Genomic DNA, 25,613 nt, shown 5'->3' with positions numbered 1-25,613 from the left:
ATTCCAAGCAACGACGATATTCGAATACCACTCGCGTTTCGGACGATCGGATTTACCAAATTGGGGCACGGATGTCTCACAATAGAGAATAAGTATAGAGAAGGCAAGGTAGGATCAATCGTGGGGTCAACCGGAATATCGGGTTCCCAGCAATATCTTCGTGTCGGATGACGTCATGCACTACACGTGAATTGTATGTTCTAACACGATTTGATAAATGAAGGGGGCCATTCACGATGGTCCCAAGATAATCGTAAAAAGATGATTCTTCTCCAGACTGAGCCCTTTTGACGGAGATACTATCATGTCTCAGAGTTTGTTGCTGCATTCATCGGAAATCCGATCATCTATATGATTTGTTAGAACTCGTTTCGAGCTCGCGCGAAATTCTTACGGCACTCGCGACGCGCATTTTATTATATTACGACGAAACGAAGTTACGGCGAAGCGCATATAACGATCCGCTAGCATCGAAGTAATCCGGTAGTTTATCTGAAAACATAAATGCATTTACATTGCAACAGCGTTCAAAACAGGATTACAAGAAATAATATTATTAAGCTATACTGTAATTTATTGCTAATTTTACTCGTTAATAATTTTTTAATAGATAACACGTATAGAATTTTAAATAATTGCCACATTTATGCGACGATACGCATTTTTGCCTAAGAGATGAAATTTTAAAGTATATTTGAAAAAGTATCTATATTTCTCTAAGTTAACTAAACAACAAATATCGTTCATAACACGCTGTGATGAAAAATTGATCGAGACTTCCATCAGTTACATTAAAAGCAGTATCATTAATTTAGCGAGAAAAGCAACAATTATTTTGCTGTATGTACATCAAAACGAAACAATCGCGCTGGTACTTTTGAGGAAATGTCAGTCAAGAAATGTCAATTAGATACTCATAAAGATAAAACAGAATATCCATAACAAAAAACACTATCTCTTCCATATTACAGATGTGAAGTAAGTGTCATTTGTAAATAGTGTCATTTGCAGAACGCATCATAAATGACATGATTAACGATTATGCATCAATTGTAATGCATGTATACATCTTCGATGTCAATGCCCTCGCACACGATTTGCAACACAAAAGAGTTTTTACCTGTGTATCAAAGTGCATTGACCGTATAATAAAAACAAGTTCGAATCGCGAGTCTCTATTTTTCCAGAATACATCAGACATGATGCGCTCTAGGAAAATAGTATGCAGAATTTCTTCTATTTTTCTTATCGTAAGAGACGAGATTTTAAAAGCAGCATATTATTTGAACCCAAAACACAGAACAATTTTTTATAACGTAGTACACGGCCTTTACAATGTAGTGTTCTATTTTCTCTAAAATATCTAATAATAGGTATTTTTCTCTGAAATAAAGTTTTGCACAAAAGAGATGCATTTGATTTTTTCTCATTATTTCGAGCTGATTCTCATAAAGAATATATGCATATATAATATTTATAATATCCATTATTCCTAAACAAGTCTGCTTCGCACAACAGGTATTTTCGAAGGCGGATATATGGTTCAGCATCGATGGCAAAACCTACGAAGACGAACCTGTGCTTTATTCTTACATACCGGATCTCGTGCTGGAAAACGCTCGAAATGTTTCAATCAGTCTTCACGAAGGACGCGGCAGATTCCTCAAGCTGCATTTATATTTCGCTGCACGATGGATCATAATCAGCGAAGTGACGTTCGACGCAAGTGAGCTTCTCGTATCTTTGCAACATCTACTTGTTCTAGCGACAATAATTTTCTTTAGCTTTTACGTTACATGTCAACCTGTAAGAAACAATTTATCACGTTTTTTTTTCTCATATTTTTCGCGAGTTTCTTTGGTCACCTTGTACATTAGCTGATCCAAATACCGATCGTAACTTAACCGCGTACTTAACCATAATTCACAGATTGTGATGCTTTACGAAGTCTTGTCTTAATAAATAAAATTATAATGTCGACTGAATTATCTTGTTCTACTCCGCTTGCATTCGTTCCGACTTCAATTGCCTTTTAATAACCGTCACGTCTTTGTCTCGAATATCCGCGACCGTATTTCTCCAATTTTATCGCACTAATGACCGTTTGAGTTAACGATGTCGACACGGGACGCATACGGTAATCCCATTTAAATCTTTACGCAAATGTGCATGAAATGTGGAATATTCTTCGGTTACAGTAATAACCGGCGTAAATTTTTTACTATTTCCGTTTCCAATACGATTGATAACGACAGTAGAAATGATATAAAAAGCTTCTATTTCAAATGAATAATGATGTTTTGTTAATTTCTATTTAAGAAAATATAATTTTAATATACATACAACACTAATAAAATGATATTAACGGCATTTGAAGTTTTACACAAATTCAATTTCGAAAACAACCATAAACTGCGTGAATAGTCCCAATAATTTTATTATTTTGATCGTGTATACGTAAAAACATTCGCATTTCATATGAATCTCTTTGCAAATCTTACAACATTCATCATGAATTCTAATTAGTTAAAGCTATTTTCCGCTTTCAGCGAATCCCTACGAAAACACTACGGAAAAGGTGCCCGGCTTGAGCAACGGGGAAAGTCCAGTCAACCCCGAAGTAGGTCTCAACTCACAAACGAGTAAGTAACTTACCGAGAGTGGCATTTAATTCGTATCAATCTCGTTCTAATTAAGCACCGGGCACTAGAAACTTTTCATTTCTCGTACCGCATGCTTCTAAGTAGACAGCTCCAGATTCACAAGAGTACTTCATACATTTAATATTTCACGTTTTATTTGCGCACCCCAGTCTCGAACATTTCTCACGTAGTTGCATAATAATGCTTTTCTTGCGCGCGTTTATTTTAAATCCTTGCGACCTGATTCCAAACTTGGACTGACTTCAGTTAACAATAAACATTCAAAAGTAATTTCATCCTGACGAATTATTAGACAGATGTCTCATTGTGAAAATATAAATGATGCATTTATTGTGTATTGTATATCACAAGTAAAAATAATTATTAATTACACGTTTGCTGTCAATTTTAATATTTGCACTTTATTCTTGATTTCATATCGTATATTTTTCACACGAAACTAACAATATTTGGAACTTTAATTAGCACTCGAAAAAGCAACATGTAACGAAAAAATAAATTTTTCCTCGTGAAATAAATTTAATTATCTAATAATATTCCATAAGCTCTGTTATGTATTATTCCTGCTATGTGAATATATTTGAATTTGGAATATGTGTTATTTCAAGTAATTACTTTTTAATGTTTTTGATAATCTGATTTACTGATTCTGCCAAATATTGAATTAAACTTTGGTTATTTAATTTAACTTTAACTTTTGTGTTTAATCATTTTAAGTTTTGATATAAATTCAGATTATTAAATTTAATTGGATAATTTTCAAATGCTCAACGCGTATACCTTCAGTCTGCTTTGAAAATACACAAAATTTATTCAACTAACTTTATTAGGAAAATGAGGCCGTTATTCTTTGCCAAGGAGAAGATACGATTAGAAAAAGTCATTGTCTGACATAGAAGAGAAGAGATGCTGCTGCACTTTATAATTCACGTAGCAACTTCCTCGTAACGTAAACAATTAGTCGGGTTAAGAGGTAGCGCATTTGAGGAAAAAAGAAGAGAAAACAGGAAAAGAAAAGTGAGGTTGACTCTGGCATAATTACGTATATCTGATAGTTTGTGCCAACAACAAATCCTACGTGGCATTTTCCAGGCCGCAAAACAGATGAAAAATATGCACTCTACGCTTAAGTTTACTGGATTAATGAAAGAAATTGCTTATATAAATGTAAAGTTAAAAGTTGCAAAGAAATAATAAATTGAAGTGAGGGATATCGATAAGAATATAACGTGTGGGCAGTAAATTCTATGATGATAAATTAAAGTCTCTTCTACAGGAAAAACAAGGATATTTCTATATATATACCAGTGTAATTTTAATCTGTGAGCCACAATTTTTTCCGATACGGAGCACGAATAATTACATTAGCCTTTTTTCCCTCCGCGCGATATGATCCAAAACGTATGATAAAAAGTGTACAAAATGCATTAGTGCAAGCAGTAAATAAAACACAATAATTTGTCGCCCGAATAGATAGAGAAACGCGCATACATAGAGAGAGGGAAATTACGTTACGAAAGGAGGACGAGAATAAAAAATGGAAAAAACTTATAGCACGGAAACAGGGGCGCGGAAGATATAGATAACTGGAAGTGCAGCAGATAAATGAGGACGCGGGAGGATGTTGGGAAGAATACTCGACTGCGGCATAATTACGGCTCTCTGATATACCTCGCCGCGTGAATCCTATCCCCCTATAACCCCCGTCGAAAAAATAGACTGAGTACTTTCCTGGTTCGCCATTATAAATAAAGGAAATGCGAACGGTCCTCAAATAAAACAGCCGCGAAATCGCCCGCCCGCGCAAAGCAGCACGCGCGCGCTGAAAAAGATGGCACGACGCGAGGGAAGAGCGACAAAGGGTAAAACGAAAAAAAAATAGAGTAACTAAAAAAAACAACATGTAAACCGCGCGTCCGCTTTACGGTGGTCTGAATTCAAAAGGACGCGCGGCAACGGGTGCCGTGACTGCTAATATAGTTCTTGCGCGCAATTTTTTTCATGCAATTCACGAGCAGAGAAGCTAAAGAAAGAACTGGCGCTTTCATAATTCAAACGCCGATATCCGTGCGATCGATTATGCGGATTAGCCAACGTCTGATTCGACAGAGTGGAGAAGGGAGGATTAGAGTCATAAAAGAACGAGCGAAATAAGGCAACCGAAGAAGGAAAAGACCGGACAGGGAACAGTCGACTTCATAATTACATATCTCTGATAGACTGTGTAAATGCCGAACTTTATTCTTCAGCACCTCCCTTTCTTTTGATTACAGATATTTTCTCTAGTCAGCTGCAAATAAAGACGTAGAATTGAAGAAGAAGAATCGTGCAGTTACGAAAAGTCGCATATATTGTAAAACTATTAATGCTTAAAATTAAAATACTTTTATTTTTTGTGTGTAGAGAATATTAATAATTAATCACTTGCATTCTGCAAGTATTAAAAGTATTAAAATATTAAAACGCGATTATTATGGCAATATTAACTAGCGTGCAAACGCATACTAATGCGTTTACAAGGTCGAAAACGGAAGCTTTAAAGAAGGTCCTACCCTGAAAGTTTTTAATAAAAGAAACACGCTGTAAAAAACAGGTTTTACTACTTTTTTCTTTTCCCTTATTTTAGTGACAGGTCAAAAAAGGTAAGCCATTGTTGTTGAAAGTATACGACCTCTTTAAAATTCGTGGCACACTCGTCGTCATGTATATACAAATGGATTAAACGAGATAAATAAAGAAATATTGAAAAAAAGGTGAAAAAAGGTGAAAAAAGGATGGAAATAATCGATTCAGACGTAACAGCACCGCGCCAAAATGGCGTTTCAAAATCCTATCACCCAATACGATACGAAATCCTTTAAATACGTTTCAATACGCGGTTGTAAATAAAGCAATGGTAAGCTGACTGCCGTTGCGCTTGATCGAAAAAGTAGAATGACCATGGATATGCCGGCAATCAATGTGCCACGTTGAAAAAACAAAATCAAAAATTGTCTAATAAAAGAGAGACCAAGATAATAACAGGCTCAAGTATGCATAATGCCAGACTCGCAACCGCAGCTTTATCTCCTAATACCGTTATCCGTTCTTCCCTCAAAAACAAAGAATAGAATTGCGGAATAAAAAAACGGAGAAAAAATATAAAAAACGCGGAAAACGGGGGAACAAACGAAGGAGGGTACGCGTGAGCACAAGAGTGGAAATTAAAAGCGTTCTCGCGCAATTTTCTTTTTCTACACATTGCACGACGAAGAGGAAGCGTCATTTGAAATCCAGATTTTCTCGCCTACGCTCCCCTTCCTGAATTAAGTGCAAAATCGGCGTTATAACAGTCGTCCGCCACGATTTTCCATCCAGCCTACTCTGCGCTCTGATCGAAGAAAAAAGTCACCGGCCGATCTTGATCATCACGCGAGTTCGACGAACTTAATTATTTCCGTCGCGAGAAAAACAATCATACTGCCGTAGCTTCCAAGCACTTGACGCGGACAGTGTGCGACAAAGCATAGTTTTTGCAATGTAAATCAATAACGAGCGAGTTGCGGAGAAGCTAGCTTCGTTTACGCTCAATAAAATAATTTTTCCACAAAAAGATTTTTTGTAGAATAAGACAATTATTTTGCACATTATTGGATCTAATGTTTACTTTGTCGTACGTTATTTAATGCGATCTAACAACAATGATATGTCCCTACAAATCTGTACAGTTACAGCGTCAGATGATGGCCAAGAATACTTGGAGATACTGATAGGCATCCTCACTGCCATTATACTGCTGCTCTTGTTGGTCTTCTTCATTATCCTACTTCTCAATCGACGACAAAAATTGCAGAGTTCTCCGACGGTGTTGAAGAATCCATTTGGCTTTGCCATAAACATGAAGGTAAAACAGAGATTACGTTTGAGATTCTGACAAGTAAATGATTGGAAATTTACAATTTACAGGGTCTTCTTTTGAACTTAACACCCGGCGGAATGCTGACGGCGGAAACTGCCAATCATGTTTCACCTGACATACCAGAGGACGTTAGCATGCATGAGTCACTTACGATGGAGCAATTTAACTCGCCGCTCGTTAGTCCCCAATACAAGTCCACATACGCGATTGTAGCAAATTCCGGTAAGCATTAGAGCTATCGTGCAAATTTCAATGGAAAACAACGAGCAGCGGCGATCGAATCGGTGGTTTGGTTACGAAAAGCAGGAAATGTTGAAACTATGATATTTTTCAGAGTTCCCAAAGGAATTTAAAAATATAGAAATTCCAGAAGAGGACGTACGACTGGACGCGAGGCCGGAGTCTGCGGTCGGCCCGTCCAGCTGCGCCTCATCGCCGACTAACTCGCCGGCTCGTCATTCCCAACACTACAGGACCCTTCAAAGTTATAGCAGTCCAACTAGGAAACTCAATATCGCGGTTACGCCCAATCACCAAAGAGACGTCGATCAGGTTCACTCGAAACGCTGGCACACAGCGCCAAAGGAGAAGCACAAGGTACACATTAGTTTTGTACCATCGTATGTGTATACAATTTGATGGCGTATTTGACTGATTGCGCCTTTGCAAAAGCAAAGGAAAAGTACCGTTATATCCACAAAACCGAAAATCAAACTGCCGCTTCAAACTCTCTTAATTTTCTGATGCCAAATGTAATTTATATTTAGTTTGTTTATCTTGTTGCAAAAAATTTATTTCAAGAGCGGGAGAGATGCGATAGTTATATATGCACTTCATTTATAGATACCGGCACCGGTCGTCAGTTGGAATATCGCGCCCAGTATGAACAAGCCGTACAGATGCAAGGAAATAGAGCCAACCAATATACCACGTCAGTGCCTACGAACGACAGAGAAACTTGGCTCCAGCAATATAGGAGAGGTGACGACATCGTTTATAAATTGAAAAATACACAAACTGCACGTTATCGCATTATTAATAATAGTTGCTCGAAATACATTTCTGCTTCCTTATTTACGCAAAATAGTTTGCATTTTTCTTCGTATCAGAAAAAGGTATTTAAATATCGGTAAAAGAATGGTTTTGGTTAATCATACATTTGAGATATGGCACGTATAAATACACCCGCAGATACACGCTTCGCTTGCGTGATGGCAGTTGCGCGTGATGACGAAATATAATTTACATATTTATCTAAACAACATATATACACTTCCTGCAAAATTCTGATATATATTTGTTTTTTTTTCTGATAATACGTCGTTCTTAAAAAATATGCAAAGTAAGCGACATTTTTATTTAAATATCTCTTAAATAACGTGCACCTTGTTAAACTAACACTTGAAACTCGATACAAAATATTAATATGATTAATATCGTCGAATAATTATGCAATTATATTTCCGATAATTTTCATCTAGACATATTCTAAAAATATTATATCACTTTCAGGCTATAATATGCGAAGCTGTTGGTCTAGACGAGGTCGTATCTGGCGCTCCCAGATTAATCGTTGCTCGTGTACCTTTGTGTACCAGCGATGTTCGAACTAACAACGCCGTAGACCAAATGAGAGAGGTGCGATTTCTGTCGTGTTTATCAGATCCGAATGTGGCACGAGTCTTAGGAGTGTGCACTGTCGAACCAGCGCCGTGGACAATCATGGAGTATACGGAACTCGGCGATCTCGCTCATTACCTCCAGTACAGCGTACCACTCACGGGAACGCTCAGGCCAAATTGCAATTTAAAAGCCCTTAGGTAAAACCTCCCTTCGAATGATTTCTCATTTGACAATCGTCCATCAAAAGTTCAAATGCTGCTTTTCCACATTTCTTTGTCTTTTATTTTACGCATTTATAATGTAAAATGTGAAGTATATAGTATAAATTTGTATATTAATCACATAAAATAAGTTCTTCCCCGCATAAAATTTATTTGGTGAATTTTGATTATTTTCAGTCAAAGTTGTCTGCTATACATGGGGACACAGATAGCATCCGGAATGAGATTTCTCGAATCGAAGAATCTGGTACATAAAGACTTGGCGGCCAGAAATTGTCTAGTGGGTCGTTCTTATACCGTAAAAGTGACCGATATAGCCATGTGCAGTGATCTTTACAAGAAAGATTATAGCGACATAGGCGGTAGACCTCCCGCACCGATCAGATGGTTACCGTGGGAAAGCATTTTATTGGTAAGATTAAATAATCTTTGACTTTTAAAATATTTTTTGATTGATCATGTGAATAAAATTATATTTCAATTTTTTTTATAGTCGTAAAAATGTCCTATAATTTGTTTAATTTTAATTATAGTTTCTCTATCTATAATAGATTTCTTTTTAGTGAAAAAGATTATTATTTTACATTTTTATTCTAGATTTTCAATTTTTAACGTCATATATCTTTGTAATTTTTAAACTCTAATTAAAAGTTAATTCAAGTAAAATTCATTTAAAATAAGCTAAGAAATTTTTAACAGCAAACGCAATAAGAGCTAGCAATGACAATGTAACACTTAAATTTCAGGATAGATATACGTGTTCGAGTAGCATATGGTCTTTCGCCGTGACACTCTGGGAAGTGATGAGTCTGGCTAGAGAAAAGCCCTTTCAGCATCTGTCAAACGATCAAGTTATTCAGAATGCCGAACATATGTATTACGGAGCGGAACTACAAGTAAATATCTTATCCGAATGGCGAAACGATCTCTTAAACGATAAATGATTTACAAGTCTATCGATTAGTTATCAAATTTTACTTATTCATTAAACATTAAAAACCACGTTTTACACAAACAAGTTTTGCACGTATTGTGTTGGTTCACGCGCGCGCGCGCACATAGATTTATTAAGGATAATTATAGATAATAATTATCGCTATAAAGTATTAATATAATTAATAAATTGAAAAAACGTTTTTGTGAATAAAATTTTTTGACAAAACTTTTATTCACTAATTAACTTTTAGTCAATCATTTTTGTTTTTCTAACAAATATCTCATTTTAGGTACTTCTACCGAAACCAACAATGTGTCCAGAAGAAGTATATCAAATGATGTGTTCATGTTGGAGAAGAGATGAGACATCACGACCAACCTTCAAGGATATCTATACGTTTCTGAAGAACATAATAGCGGACTATCGACCTGTATAAGTAATCTCGATTAACTGTGATATGGAATGGACAGATAATCTCTTCCAATGTGAACGACATCGAGAATATTTCGAGTGGGACATTGAAACAGAAGACATTATTCAAGATCATTACACGCTTGGCATGACGCCTTGCGAATCAGATTCTCCAGAAATGTACAATCGTTAGTTTTAGATATACGTGTATCGGAGACGCTAAATGTCTCCTTCTTCGCGCAAAGAAATTTGATTAATAAAAAATCTCATCACGAGCGCAACTCTAGCGACGATCGATGATCTCCCGCAGACCGTTAATCGCTCGTAATCTTCTGTCCAGATGAAAGTAACGATAACGGACGTCGTAATCAGAGCGAATGCCAAACGAGCAAACGAGGAGAGATGTATAATTATACATAAGTGTCACGTTTGTTTTCTTCAGACACTTGAGACCGATAATTTTGCTCTTCGATTCGAGTGGATAATCGCGTCACTTTTGTCTGGACGTCTAATGAAATTTCATTTTCTAGTCAGTATGAATCTTTAATTCTCACGAAAGTGCTATCGTGTACAGTATTCTAACATTAATAATGTGTAATATGTACCTACGCTACTATGCTCAGTACTGATAAAGTCTATCCATTTGTACATACAAATCTAGATCTTAATGCTAGGTAAAACGGGGAAATTTTTACGGCAGTAGATGTCACGACGGCTATTTTCTTTTTCCTTTCCTTTTATCCATTCTTTACACTCTGTTACGCTTAACTCTTCGACATTCTTAAATGATTAGCGGAAATGGCGTTAGCGTAATTTAATTCGCAACTTTAATCAATTTCATTCGCAAATACGGTGAGTTAATGGTAAGTGTAAAAAGTATTAGCGATATTTGGGAAAAAAATTAGATGTTTAGTCGATTAAAAAATATAGGCGTGAGGTAATTTTGTTAGAACCTACCGTCTTACTACGCCCTAAAAATTTCGGCTTAGTCAACTTGTACATTCGAAGCCCGTCAGTAGTAAGTACTTATTGTTCCATCATTTATTTAAGTTTGACCTGTACTATGTTAAAAGATGTAGGTTTAAAGTATGTTCTTCCCGAGGACGTAATACAAACACATATCTTCGCTCATTTTTATTTAAGAACAAAAGAATGCTAAGAACATCTAGCAGCAAATATCATGCTTTGAAAAATCAATAAAAATTAAACGCCATACATTTGTTGGAATTTCATATTGTCGTACGGACGCTTGAGCGTATCGACGATTGCAAAATGAAAATCTTATCACATTATCTTTATTTGGTGGCTAAAGAATACTCGAATTTATTATTTATGGATAGAATTATAGCATCTATTATAATCTCTTATCGTATATTTTCCAAGTCGCAATTGATTTGCATATTGTCATTTTAAAGTATGTGCATAACTCGAATAATTATGAAATGTGTGCAGCTTGTTATTTGCGTGAATAAAAAAATAAATTTAAAAAAAATAGAAACGTTCAAACGTCCTATCCCTTGTTCTTCGAACTTGTTGAATGAAATTAAACAAGTCTCCAAACAATTGTTATCGTTATAATTGTTTGCCGATATCAATCTCGATCAATGATAAACCCATTTGAAGAGTGTTCTTAAGTGTTTGTCAATTTCTTCAATAATAAATTAATCCCCTAAAGCTTACCACCTAATTATCTCAATTACTACATTTAAATTTTCTGGAATTTTACTGGCAAGATCGTCTAAAGTTTAAAGCAAAGTTGTGCAAGAGAGATTTAACTTTCAACAGATTGTTGTAGTTGACGTCTTCTTATCGCACCTTTAGAAACGAGTCGTTGGATGGCTATAACTAAGTTTGTCCGTTTCTAAGGTAGAGTGCACCTTAGTTATAACCATCTAACAACTCGTTGCTGAAGAATGGCAAAAGAAAAACAGTAAGTGTCAACTGTGAAAACCAACCAAAAGTTGCAACGTTGATTCAAATTGTTAGATGATTCTACAAAAGTTCAGAAGATTCAATATTATCTACAAAACGTCCTAGGCAACAATGCAATATAAAAGTAAATGCTTAATGATTTTTACTGTCAAAGTGTTATTCGATGTTTAAAATGTTTTTCTCAAAATCTGTTTATTAAGCCCGTCTGTTTCTTACGATACCAGATAACGAGTAAAAGATTGATGAACGAGATTGATAAACTTGTTATGCAATTGTTTCGTGAATCTGGATTAATATAATATTACAGAACAATATTTGTCTAATGTTCCGAGGACAAATCACGATCACACACAGCCGTAGTGATTTTAATCTCGCGAATATATCAAACGAAAAACATCTAAGATAAAATTTTGTTTGACTTATTATATAAAAAAAAAAACCTTATTTATATTAATGCTAACGATAAAGACTATGTTCAGCGTTAAATGTGAAATACAAATGTGGATCGATATGTACAAACTGTTTATTGCATTCTCATCTAAAATTATACTCAATAGATTGACAAATGCTACATGCACTATTAATTTCAAAATTTGCGTAATGGCAAAAAGATAAAAAAAGAACTTGCAAGAAGTGTAATTGATGGAATACAAAAAAATTGTATTTAAAAAATAAAAGAATTGTGGTTTAAAGCCAAATTGCATAATTAGAAAAACTAGTTCTGCATTATAATGAACTGTTTCTGTTGCACAATCGGTTTAACAGACTTTCGACTATTATCTCCGAGTTATCAATATATTGCAAAAGGATACAAAGGAATCGCAATGCTGGTACTATATATGTACATATTTTATGAATAGTTAAGCGCAACGAGTGCACAAGCAACGAATTCGGAAAAGTCTCGAAATTTTGCTACACCTCTCATCCTAGGAACATACTATTATCACTCGATGAGTCACGGAAAAGTCAAACATTATCTGACATCATATAATAACAGGGGAGATAAGGAATTGCACATTATAGAGATAACTCGCATGTGTGTGTGCCGTACTCTAGTGTCCATGTGTGCGTGATCGTGCCGCGTAATGCCGGTTTCTTCCGTTTATATAATGGTAGCGTTCCGAGAAAGTGAGACCATTGAATCGTCGACTGTCAGAATCACACGCTACTCCGACACTCTCCTAGTCGCCGAAAAAATGAGAACCTACACACTCGTGTTCGTCGTCCTCGCGACCGTCCTTCTCTATACTGGTAAGTAATATTCTTTTTGTATAAAATAAAAAATTACAACATACATTAATAGTTTTAAATATGCAAATATGAATATGTCAAATTTTTTCGAACATAAAATTTAAATAAAGAATATATATATAGGCTCAAATTAAAACAATATTCTTGGAAAAGAGAGGATCTTGAGCTGAAGCAGGATTTCAGTCGCTTCAATAATATTCTTTATTCAAACAGTAAACGTTTCAGTCGACCCCTCGACCATCTTCAGTACATAGAATCGTAGTAGTCTGATAAACTGATGTCGCATAATCATGTGGGGTATAATATTCCCGTAGAAGTCCATTATTAGAACAATAAGAAGTCATTGCAAACTATGAGATTGTAAGCATTATCATATAAACTGCTTGCGGTGTTGTCACAAAAGAATCAACAATTTACATGATAACGCTCCCGCATTAACTGACTTCTTATTGTTGATTATGCGTGATTACATCAGTTTATCAGACTACTACTAGATTTTATGTACTGCAGATAGTCAAAAAGTCGAAACGTTTATTGTTTGAATAAAGAAGATTGTTGAAGCGACTGAAATCCTGCTTTGGCTCAAAATCCTCTCTTTTCCAAGAATATTAAATAAAGAAATTATTCCGTTTTTTTAACTTGTTTTCAAATTATAATTTATATAATTTTAAATAATAATTTAATGTAATACCAATAATTGCTCATTGATTCAATATTTAATATCAAAGTTTACAGATTTTATCAAATAAATTCAACTTATTTGCATAATTTTCTTTTTTTCTTTTCGTGTTTTTGCACACAAGTGCAAAATTGTCAGTTCTAATAGATAAGAGTTCGCTTTATCGTAGAAATTAAATGTTTATTTTTGTAAACATTGCCACATAAGCCACATCGTTAAAATATGAATCGATTACTATTGCGCTAATGCGTAGAAGCATACGTTTAATTTGTAAATAACTGACAAATTTTTTATTCTTAATGCAATAAAGAAAATTCGAGATTAACAAGAAACAATTTCGATAAAATTGCAATCTTGTAAATCTGTTTTTAGAACATGTCAATGCGGCGGAAATATGTCCTAAAGAGAACTGTGTTACCCCTGAAAAGTGCGAAATACCAGTGATGAATACCCAAGTTCTATGCCAGGAACAGGGTACCTCTTGCTGCAGTCTAGGTAAGTTCACACTGAATAAACTAATATCGCATATTGATCAGAAGAATCAAAGTGTTATATATTTTTGTAACACTTTAGAGCACAATTTATCGTTCGACGTTAATCTGCAATACGCAGTTATTACTGATCTTAAATAGTAAATAAGTAAAATAGTAAATACACGCCTTATTTATATTATGATATCTTCGCAATATACGATACGCATAAGTCAACGTCGAGTCGCATATATTCCTAGAATTCGCTTTATCGCGTTATGAATTTCGAACGGCTAGCGAATTAATGTATGCGCCACTTTCACATAGCAAATTATAAGCACGATTTTCCACTCGCATCCATTTCCATCCGATATCTTTTACGATATCGTTTCAATATAGATTCATATCTCGAAAATTAATTTTCCGAACATCCTCGTGGAGAGTATTCGCAAATATTTAACAGCTAGTAACGTATTTTTAAAGCGACAGGACGAATTACCCATTAAATCATCGTACATAAGCGCATTAAAGTTTCTTCCTGTTATGCGGCTATGAAATATGCAACTGGAGAAGTCACACTTTCTATTACAAGCATTTCTCCTAAGATAAATTCTTTTCATTACAGTTAAAATGGAATACAGAACTCATTGCCGTCACTACGGTGGAGAGTGCATGGATAGATGTGGTACGAGTCTACAACGCCAAGCAATCGACTGTCCGAGCAATAAAGTCTGTTGCGTTTTGGTTTAAAAGTAATTAAGATGTATGTGACAAATGTCCAATAACATAATCAAATCTCCAGCAACTTTAATATAATATTAAAATAATGTTGCTACGTATAGATATCATTTATGTAAATTAAAAATTTTGTATATTTTAATAAGAATTGAAAGTATTTATTGATAAAAACAATGATAAGTTTTTTTAATTGATAGATCAATACTTGTATCAAGCAAGTTTTTCGAAATTGCACTTAAGTACATTGTTTTCAAAATCGACGATTTATGTATGTGCACTAGTGTAATTTTTATAGATATTAAATTTTATATAAATAAAAATCTTATATAATTACAATTTCAAAATTATTTCGCTCCATTTATAATCTAATGTTTGATCGACAACACCATAATTATTGTCTATATAATATTCACAAATATGTCAACAATATATAATTAAATTCATCAACACAACATGTTGTATAATAATTAATAATAAAAAATTAAAATCTATTAACACAACTCTTTCAAAACATTTGATTAAATTATATTGAATAATATAATGTTAAATTCTTTACATCAAAATTTTTTAACCAACAACATTTATAAAAAGTAATGTGACTGCACTTTTACATATCTTCAATCACAGTTTTTGAATGAATGGTTTAGCAAACCTTATCTCGAATTAAACTTTTCATCGATAAAATCGCTGGAGAGGAAACTATTGTTTTTTATATGATATGCTTTTTATGCTCCTTGAACAATGATAATTTTAAAGGAAAGTCAGGAGAGAAAAGGGCAAGAAAACAAGGGAAAAGAGAAGGCAAGTGGGATATACCGTGAAGTTTTATCCGGAAAGAAAAGTTGCCCGGGGCGGTGGCGAGCTAAGGCGGTTGACAAGAGGTCGGTCAAGGAACAACGTGTACAAGAAGAAAGGCGGCCAAAAGGAGAAAGACAGAAATAAGTGAGGAGAGTAAGTAAAAAAAAAAGGAAAGAAGATATATACGAAGCAGAAAGGAGGGGTATGTTTCGCCATGGGCGATGCAACCAGAACGTAGGATAATATGTATATATCTGTGCATCGGCGTACAAAACTGTATTGGTTAGCCCTCAACGATCGAGAGTCGTGCAGCGAAGAAGAAAAAAACGAAGCAACGTAAAATATACGAAACAATAGTAATATATCTGCCTCATTTTATTTGCCAACAAGTACCATTTTTATATTTATTCTTTGTCTTCTTTTGTGCTATAAATATTTTTAAAAAATAAACGAATTAAGAAGAGATATAAAGAATAAAAAACGAGACTTTCAATACGAGGAATTATACTCAATCCCTCGAATATCATTTTTGAATATTACCAATTAAAATTATTAAAATATTAATCTCCAAAGGTAAAACCAAACAAATTTTTACTACAAAAAACAAAAAAGAAAATAATCATATATTATCCTAAATAATCTTATTTAGAAAATAGTCCTATTTTATCAAAGTTCCCTAAATATTAGACATAAATAAAGAAACAAATGTAAAGTGGATTTAAAGAATAAATAATATAATTATTATAACAATGAAGAAGACACGAAGCTGGAGAATAAGAGGTCCCGCTAAAAGGTCGCGAGAGTCGTTGACATTTTCATTGCGCTGCAATACCGTCGTTCTCTTAGTCTTATTTTAAATATCTCTTTCTATTTCTTTTATAATGCACGCAATTGAAAAATATGCGAGGGGAGGCAGAAGAAAAAGCACGAGAGTTGTGTCGCCGGAAGCGATACAGGCAGATGCCAATATGACGGTGCACGTATACGCGCGAGAGTGGTTTCGGTTGACCCGTAGGGTAAAAGCGCATAATATTACAGTAGAACAAGAAGAAGCGCATCCCTTCCACGATACCGCCCGCGGCGTCAGCGAGAAGGACACCCTGAGGGTTACTCAGCTGTAGATACGAAGAGCACAGCAACTTCAACGTGAGCGCGATAACGAAACGACGATAACATATTATCTTTCGCGCTCGCGCCCGCGCGCAAGAGCGCTTTAAGGAGCGAAACGGAAAGTAGCGGTGAAGAACTTTGAAAGTAAATTTCGCAAAGCGCCGCGGCGATGCCCGCGGTGGTAGATTATCCTAATCTCATTATTTTTCTTGCGATAAATGATGCCATCAAGCGAGTAGAATGCGAAGTTCAAGAAGAAGGGGGTTGTGAGGCCTGCCGCGAGCGATGCAGGCGAATGCCGACGATACGATGGCACATGTATCCGCATGCATGCGTGCATGCATGCATGTATGTACGCGCACTCGCGCGCTTACACATACGTATTAATAACGTATACATATATATATATATATATATGTGAGTCGTTTCGATGGGCCCGCGGGTGTAGGCGCGGGGATCGCGCTGCGCGCGGCAGAAGAAGGACGCCGTCTTCCTCGTGCGTCTTCCCGTCCCTATCGTTGTGCGCGAAAGATGCCCTCGGGGGTAGACGCGCGGTGCTCTGCACCCCACCGTGAAGCGGTGTGGCGGAGGCATGGTCGTTCCGCTGCGGGCACGGAAACGAGAGGAGATAGCGGCGAGCTTCGTCCTCTCCGCCTTCGTGTCCCAGTGAGAAAGGTGGTCGACGGGGCGAGCTAGAGGGAATGAAGGGAAGAGAGGGAGGGAGAGAGAGAGAGAGAGAGAGAAAGAAGGATCTACGTTGCCCCGAGGATATCCAGCGAGACAATGCGCTCCGTGACGCCCTGGGCGACTTCAAGGCAGACCGTAGTTCTCCCTCGTTTTCTGCTCCCTCTTTCCGTCCTGGCCTCTGGCGATTCTTCGCTCTTCCGTCTCGCTCCTCTCCCTCTCCTCTTTCTGCTTCTCCTGGCTTTCTTCTCTCCCGCCCCGCGTCACGCCGCTTCTTTCTCTTCCTCGCTCGCCGCGAGATTCTTTCTGTTTGCTATTTACACAAACTTTGCTGATATCGAAATTATTCCGCAAAATGTAGATCCATGTAATACCTTACTAGAGAAATCCATTTTCTTTTAAAAGGATCGCGTTGTCGGAATAAAAATGTAGAAAAAATAACCTTTGGTTATTATTTATATAATGTAATTCAATATAATCAATTTAAAAAAAATTTTTTCCAATCGTTAAGCAGTTATTTGTCTTATTCTTGTAACAAGAGAGTTCTTGCAACTCGGCTTTTCCAACATATCTGTCCATTACAATGCATCGTTCTTTTAACTAATCCTTGAATTTTTTATGGTTTTCTTTATTATAATTTCATATTTAAATGCAGTTGGATTATTACGAGTCAGTTTGGTGGCCTTATTCGGTGTTCACTCTGCTTCTCTCTCAGTGTTCGTAGCACGTCATTACTTCTCTCTAAATCTCCGCGGCTGTCTCCGGCGTGTTTCCACGACGTAAAATTTCTAGAATGTCACCCCAATTGCAATAAAGCGTTCTTCAGTGTCCTTCTTTACCGCAGTTCACCCGCTCTTGCTCTCCTTAACATAGTCTTCTCCACTATTGCCTTCTCTCTCCTAGTGCACGCTCGCTTGGAGGGAGTAACGATGCCCCGGAGCGGGCCTCCGCGGCGCGGCACCGTGGTAACGATAAGCAACGAAATGAAATATTAATGAAGTACCTGAGCGCACGTCCATTTTTCGCGGGCGTCTCACCACCAACGCCTCGGGTGCCGAAGAAAAAGTCGGCTGGCTCATCGGAAGTAAAAGAATCATCGCTAGTGAATAGAGGAAAGATAAAAAAAATTGCTATGGCATTTTTATGACACTTACACTGAGAAAAATGTTCTGTTTGATTCAACAAACCGTTCTGTTCGATTCTGAACGAAACAGACAAATTCTGGTTGAATCTATCAAAACATTGTTGCATTAATAGGAATTCTGGTAGATTCAACCAGAATCTGTCTGCTTCATCCAAAATCGAACAGACGATTTGTTGAATCAAACAAAACATTTTTCTCAGTGTAGATTGTTGGAATGTATTTTCTCAATCCAACAATATCGAGAAATTTATGTTGCTTATATCGTTATTTAAAAGATATTATAGGTTTTTATATTAGTTTCATATATTTATATTTTTCTACATAATCTTGTATTTCATTAAGTTTCATTTTGTCTATCGAGAATTTCTATATTTAATCTGCTTCTTGTTTGTGACTTTGTTGCTGTTTGAATTGCTTAGAAATTGTCAAAAATATAAGATGATTAAAATCGTATTTTATGAAAAGATTAATCTAGAAAATAGAGGAACGTAACACACGCGGATGATGAAAAAGGAGACCGAAGTGCGCTTTACTACGGTTGCGAGATGACATTTTAGAAATTTTATGTCTCGGAAACGAGCTTGGGGATTTAAAGAAGAGTGAAGCACCAGAAACGCAGGATCAAATGAACCCGTTGAGAAAGAAAATAATGCATACTAATTCTTTCACCATTTAGGGCGGTATACCGTCCTTATATGATAAGATTGTCTTAAGTATGGTGTTAAAATGCTATGAACCAATCAAAAAGCCATATTAGTATCCTAAGACAATATTTAAGATAAGACAATACTTAAGACAATACTTAAGATACTTAAGATAATAATCTTGGAATACGAACGGACTACCGCCCTTAGATACAAAATCGCAACAATATTGAAGTTGATTAAAACAAGATGTTTTAACAGTAAGTCTGTTTAACAGCAATCATGTTCTTCTTTTTTATTAGATATTTTTACTTCGATTCTCAAATTTATAAATGTCAAATATCATTATTGCATTTTTTGTCAGTTTATCGAAACTAAATAATTTAATGAAAATTATACAATATTATCAAATGCATTTATGTCGCATTTCAAGAATATTATAAATGTTGCTCATATTAAAACAGTAAACTGTGGCTCTTGCGAAAGTCAAACGATCACATCCCGATTACAGTCAGTCGGTAATAACGCATTGCCCGCGTTTAGCCCTTCAGCGGAATTCGAGCGCCGTATTTTCGCGAACAATGTATGGAAAATAACCCATTGCGCACCTTTACCGCCACGGCAGTGCATGTCAGCGGTGGTTGCATTGCGATGAATACAAAAATACCCGGGGCGATTCCCTAATTGCAGTGAGAGGCAAACGAACGGTGGGACAGAGAAAACGAGAGTAAAACGAAGGAAAAAGAGAGAGAGAAAGAAGCGGGAGGCCGAGAGGAGAGAAAGAGAAAGTCGGCGAGAGAAAGCGAGATAGGAACTGCCGGAGGAGAGGGAGAGGAGAGAAAGATCTATTCGTTCTTTTCAGCAATGCTTCGAGCGCTTTTTCTCTTTCTCTCTCCCTCTTTCTCACCTTCATCGTACCACTGCTTCGCGAACCTTCGCGGTATATACCATATACCTTCGTTCCATCTTATCCTGCTCTGTTTCTCTCTCTCTCTCTCTCACTCTTTTCTTAACCCGATGCTTCATGTGTCTCTCCTCCGACGTGTGCGACCGTGCGCGCGGACGTATGCTTCGAAGCGGTCGAACGCCCCCGCGAGCCAACACGGACCAGCGCCTTCTTCGTGGTGTATCACTGTCCCGCTCGATCTCCACGATCCTCACGAGTCGCCGCGGGACTCGCTGCCTACAAGCGGACTATAACCGCGCCGACGGACAAAAGAGGAGAGCAGAACGCAGCACGGTCGGTCCAGCGGTACTTCCTCCTCCTTTTAGATCGCGACTTGGTGCACTTCTCGTTACGTTATGTATAAAATATTTTATACACTGTTTAAAAAATCGACGCAGCTCAGAGCAAAATTCCCCATCCAGTGAAACTGCATGTACTATTTACGTTGATGAAGAGATAAAAAAAAATGATAACAATATCACAATATCTTAATGCGCCCTATGGCGTTCATTAGTAGCAAAAGTTTTTATTTCTTACATATCTGATCATAAAATATCTACATACCATATTTCATGAAATTATTTGATCGAAAAGCGTCGACTTTGTCGTCAAACAGTGCATTTAGAAAAATTACTCTACTCTATAAGCTGAAATGTACTCGATTTTGTAATAAATTTTTGTTATTATATTTATAAAAACAAATCTTACTTCCATTTATAATATGTCGTAAAAATTAATTAAAATTAATTCGAATTAATTTTATTAAATCGAAAGCAATTTATAAAACGTATCACTCAAGCGTCCGCAATCTCTTCTCATCTTTATAAACTCGAGATTACCTTTTATTGCTTAATGGTACGTTTTGGATCGCATGACGCGATAATGTTTCAAACCATCGACACCATCGGCGCAGAGTAAATTAGAAAAAAAAAGAATATCGGCGACGAAAGGCTCTGTTGAACGCAACGCTCGCGGGCAGCGAGTCAACTTAGATTATCGAACACTTTTCAGTCGCTTGATTATCGTACGCGAGGAGCGTGCGCTGACTTTTACTGTGCGAAATGCTACGCACCCAGGGAAAAGCAAAACTTTGACGCTCGCATGTAAATCTCACTCGCGAAAGGCATGCAAAAGTGTTGAGGGCGTAAAACCGCCGTGGCAAGAGCGCGGTGGGCCAGCAATGGCACTTAATGGAGTGGTTATAGGAGAGTTATTAGACAAGAGTCTGAGATTAATTGCGGTTAAGCCTCCTCGTTAAAGCCGCCTGAATAAGTTGAAATATAGCCCACGGTGACGATAAAGCAACGTTGTATTAATACACTATAATTTCTACACTCGTAAAGAATCTTTCTTTATTAAATTGTAGTCGCGCGCGCATATAAACATCGTCGCACATGACACCGTTCGAATGACATTATGCGCAAAAAATTTCATCGACGGTTCAGCGTTGAAATTTCTGCTTGCGTATAAATTAATTAAAATGATTAAAGAACGCAAGAGTGAAATATTAATATCCGTTTTTTGTATTTTTAATATTATTAATATTAATAACCTGCAACAAACATTTTCATCAAAAACTCAGCGATGCACAATTATTAAAAACATAATGCAATTAGTTAAATTCTAAAATAACTGCCACAGAAGCGTAGTTAATTATATATCGTTGAACATTCAATGCTTTGCAGTTTCCACATAAAATTTGCTGATAACAGTGAAACTGGATACCCATAAAATAATTCGGTCCAATAAATTAAGCCTTGTAATCGAAACCAACGTACTCTATTAAAGTTCCATGCAAATAGAACAGAACGTTAGAATGATATATGAACTCTATCTATTGAGTTTAAAAATGTATAGATATGTTAATAACTGCGTTATATCTTATATCTTATAAATAATGAATCCTTGCCAGGCAAGGTCGCGTTTGATCGAGAATAGTTCAACTTTTCCGCGCGCAGGCCGCGCGTTCCGAGATTCGAAGAGGCAGAAAGGCCCGTTGGAGATGCTTAATAAGCATTGTTGGCGGGGCCCGATCACGCCTAGGTAAGAGTTGAGGCCCGGAGCACATCCCACGGCCATCTACGCGAGCTGCCTACCTTTCTCAGGGAGCGTTCTCTTACCTTACGTAAGTTCGCGCGCTATAAACGAGGACGAATGGCGAGCAACGGCGGGATAGCCGAAGAGGAGGAAAGAGAGAAAAGTGGAACGGCGATAGACGGAGGAAGGACGGATGGGAACGAGAAGAGAAGGTGAATAGCGGAAGAGAAGAAAGGGCAGTGAAAGAAGAAACACGAAAGAGAGATGAAAGGTGAGCTGTGTCGAAGGAGAGAAGGACCGCAGGGGTCGTCTGGGATCTTCTAAAAATGATTCACAGCCTCCGGTAATTTACATTCGCTTGCGTGGGTGATCGTCGACTCTGAGAGTGGGAAAGGGAGGTGAAGAAGGATGGATAGAGGGGGGCCGCCGGCTAAACTCCTCTCTGCCGACTGCCATCGAAAAGGTTAAACATACACCCACTAGAGGTCACGTAACCATCGAAGAGAAAAACCGCTCGAGCTACCTCCCCTTCCCTTTGAGCGCAACCTATGGACGTCGTGTACATGTACTTTGCGCATGCAAAACGATGCACGACCCGCGAGGACAAAAGAGAGGAGAGAAACGGCAGAAATCCACTTTGGAGCCCGGACTGATTGGCAGGTCACACGTAAAAGATATCGATTCGTGCGAGACGTAGAATTATCGAGTTTGAAGGTATCGATTGCGAAATGTTCTGACCTCGCTAATCATGAAATTTGAAATGAGAAATTTTACTTTTGTATTAATTTTACCATCTAACATCTATGTTAACAATAATTTAATTGATTTATTACAAGTATATCGAGATGTTTGAAACTAAAAAAAAAAAAAACATGCGTTGATGAACAATGATTCACCGGTCCCCTTCTCTCATCTCTCGCCAAAGAAAATTCGACGCCAAGCTTATCGTAGAATCCGTGGCACATCCCGCATGCTGTATACACGGTTACAGAATTTGCGCTTCGTCGTACGAACCGTCGCCTACACGAGAGAATAAAAGAGATGGAAGACAACGAAAAGCAAGCCGTACGGGGTGAGCAGGAGGGAGGGAGGAAGAATAAAAGCTGGACAGATAGGTGGAGGAGTGGAGCTCTCGCCTTCGGCACGGCACGACCCGTTTCAGAGACACGTAGGTTCGAACCAGAGGGTGAAGAGGAGCAGAGTGCCAGAAGGGGAGGCGGGAGAGGGGGGAGGGAGGGCTTCTCCCTAAAATATGTGGACCCACGGGCAACACTCGGACTCTTCTCGTTACATCGCGCTGAATGCTCCGGGCGTATACCGGTCCGCCATGCCGGCAGAGAGTCTGTATATATCGTATGATACAAAAACATCGCATTATTTTCCTCTCTCTCTGGACCGCGCAGCCTCACCCGCCTTCTTCTTGCTCTTCTCCTCCGCGAAGCGCCCGCGGGCATGTGACCACCATTATGCCCAACCTCCTCCTCCTCTGTCCCGATCTCTCCTACGTTCTCCTTCGCGTCCTCCTTCGCAACCACCTTCCTTCCTTGCGTCTTGTTCACTTCCTATCCCGCCGTTGGGATATCTTCTGCCTCGAATTACGTATCCGCTAAACGAGTCGAAACGAAAGCGCTGCTTGCCGCCGACCGCCGGCTAATTAATTGCTACGCGACGTTAGGCTTGACACTATCCTCTCCCACGTGTTTTCGAACTTTTTTTTTTTCAGAAATTAATTCGTCGCAAAGTAAAAGGTCGCGATGTATATGATTATTACATGTAATGCGTAACATGTATTACGTAAATACAGTAGCAAAAATAAGTTTTGTTTGCAGTAATGTTAAAACAGCGGATACTGAAACTTCAATAAAGTTAACGTAGAAATACTAAATAAAATTAATCAGAATGTGCTAATGAAATATATCAAGATAAAGCTGGTTAGAAATCAAGATGAAGTGTGAAAGCTAAATACAACGCCATGAACGATCACTTTTTCTCCTGTCGTGATAAAATCCATTTCAGAATATGCTGTTTCAGAAGATCGATCGATCTATCTATCCATCATGTTTAGGCAGTAGTTGCTCTACGAATTGGGTATCTACACACTCAATTTATCTTCTCACACTCAGGCGTGAAATACGTCTAATGTATCAATCATAATGAAAAATCTCATTGATACCACCTGTTTGTTTCTTTTCCATTTGAGTAATTAGCAGTCAGTTGAGACGAAATTGTTAACATCACTTAAAATCATGTTTTACTGTTGTTTACCAAGATATAAATAAATAGAATTTTGACAATTTTATTAAAAGAAGAGAACAGATTTCAATTAAATATGCCTAAGAATCTGTCATTAAAATTCGATTAATTTGTTTTCGATAAATTATGTGTAACATAACATATAATAATTATAACAGCCCTATGACTGTATCATGGACGAGAATGTCAGACACGCACTTTCGCTGCGCATTTTCCAAAAACTGTGGAATCGTCCTACGCGAGGATATTTAGGATGTCCCGTAATGGCCCGGCGGGCATACGCCTAAAGCAGAAACGAGCCGCGGACGCGATTCAGGCGAACGTTAAAATGAGTCTCGAAATGGCAAAGTCGCCCTTCCCCCGCTCGCGCCTGCTGGCCGGATCAACATATATACGAGCGTCACTTTGTCCCTGACGAAGTTGGCGTTTACGTATGCGAGCAACATCGTCCGGTGGGTTTGGAAGTGCCCGAGGCATTCTGGAACGATGTTGTCGGCCGTGGCCGTTTTGGCCCCGGGGCACCTCGAATACGACAGAGACCGAGGCCCGAGCGTCACTTGGTTCCCCTTATATCGGCTCTCGCCAACTGCTCCATTATTCTCAATGGCCGATGGCCAATCGCACGGACGAGGTACCAATTGTAGTTTTTACAAAGACGAAATTGCTGGCCGGCGCTAAAAATGTTTCACTTATTCAGTGACAATGTTGGCGCACAGGTGCGCCAATTTTTCAAAATTAACAAACACGGATAAAACTTTATAACTCTTTTTCAATTTTTTCATCGATATTCGATGTTGTAACTTTTAAACTATTAAACTCAAAGGAGTGTGTGTTAAACTGTGATAAAAACACATAGGTCACCGATACATTATTTCTGCCATTATTCCTAAGTTACGTGATATTATTGCATTGTGTTTATTCAATAGATCGAACTGCATTGTCGCTCTTATGGCGAAGATAATCCTAGTTACTCGGCTATTCACAACACTACTCTAATAGCCGATATTGTGAACGGATCGCGTATCAAGTACAAAGATCATATCGTACGGTCGAGAGACTTATCGAAAATTCCTATTATGTTCTACTTATACTGCAACTAAATAGCCGACAAATTTATCAAATATATACTATAATATAATCAATATTTGAATAAATTCATCATCTTTTAATAAAC

General features: G+C 37.4%; 2 protein-coding genes across 3 annotated transcripts in view; both read left to right on the top strand.

The window, feature by feature from the left end:
• LOC105678081 (discoidin domain-containing receptor 2-like) overlaps positions 1-11,251 on the top strand; it is a 76,965-nt gene extending 65,714 nt beyond the window's left edge. The window contains exons 8-17 of one of the 2 annotated variants that reach the window (XM_067348072.1): positions 1,519-1,726; positions 2,550-2,642; positions 6,377-6,546; positions 6,609-6,783; positions 6,896-7,158; positions 7,405-7,542; positions 8,074-8,381; positions 8,583-8,817; positions 9,152-9,301; positions 9,632-11,251. In XM_067348072.1, coding sequence (XP_067204173.1) covers positions 1,519-1,726; positions 2,550-2,642; positions 6,377-6,546; positions 6,609-6,783; positions 6,896-7,158; positions 7,405-7,542; positions 8,074-8,381; positions 8,583-8,817; positions 9,152-9,301; positions 9,632-9,778 — 1,887 coding nt within the window. In that variant the 3' untranslated portion in view covers positions 9,779-11,251. Of the gene's footprint in view, positions 1-1,518; positions 1,727-2,549; positions 2,643-6,370; positions 6,547-6,608; positions 6,784-6,895; positions 7,159-7,404; positions 7,543-8,073; positions 8,382-8,582; positions 8,818-9,151; positions 9,302-9,631 lie in introns of both variants that reach the window. The other variant, XM_012377117.2, reaches the window with a different exon arrangement.
• Positions 11,252-12,779: 1,528 nt separating this feature from the next.
• LOC105678050 (uncharacterized) lies at positions 12,780-15,159 on the top strand. Its single transcript, XM_012377049.2, has 3 exons — positions 12,780-12,936; positions 13,988-14,110; positions 14,711-15,159. The coding sequence occupies exons 1-3, from the start codon at positions 12,795-12,797 to the stop codon at positions 14,833-14,835; spliced, it is 390 nt and encodes a 129-aa protein (XP_012232472.2). The 5' UTR covers positions 12,780-12,794; the 3' UTR covers positions 14,836-15,159.
• The last annotated feature ends 10,454 nt before the right edge of the window (positions 15,160-25,613 follow it).

The sequence above is a fragment of the Linepithema humile genome, chromosome 1 (genome assembly GCF_040581485.1).
Source record: "Linepithema humile isolate Giens D197 chromosome 1, Lhum_UNIL_v1.0, whole genome shotgun sequence".
Taxonomy (NCBI): domain Eukaryota; kingdom Metazoa; phylum Arthropoda; class Insecta; order Hymenoptera; family Formicidae; genus Linepithema; species Linepithema humile.
Note: the sequence above shows the minus strand (reverse complement) of the source record. Positions and strands in the feature narration are given on the sequence as shown.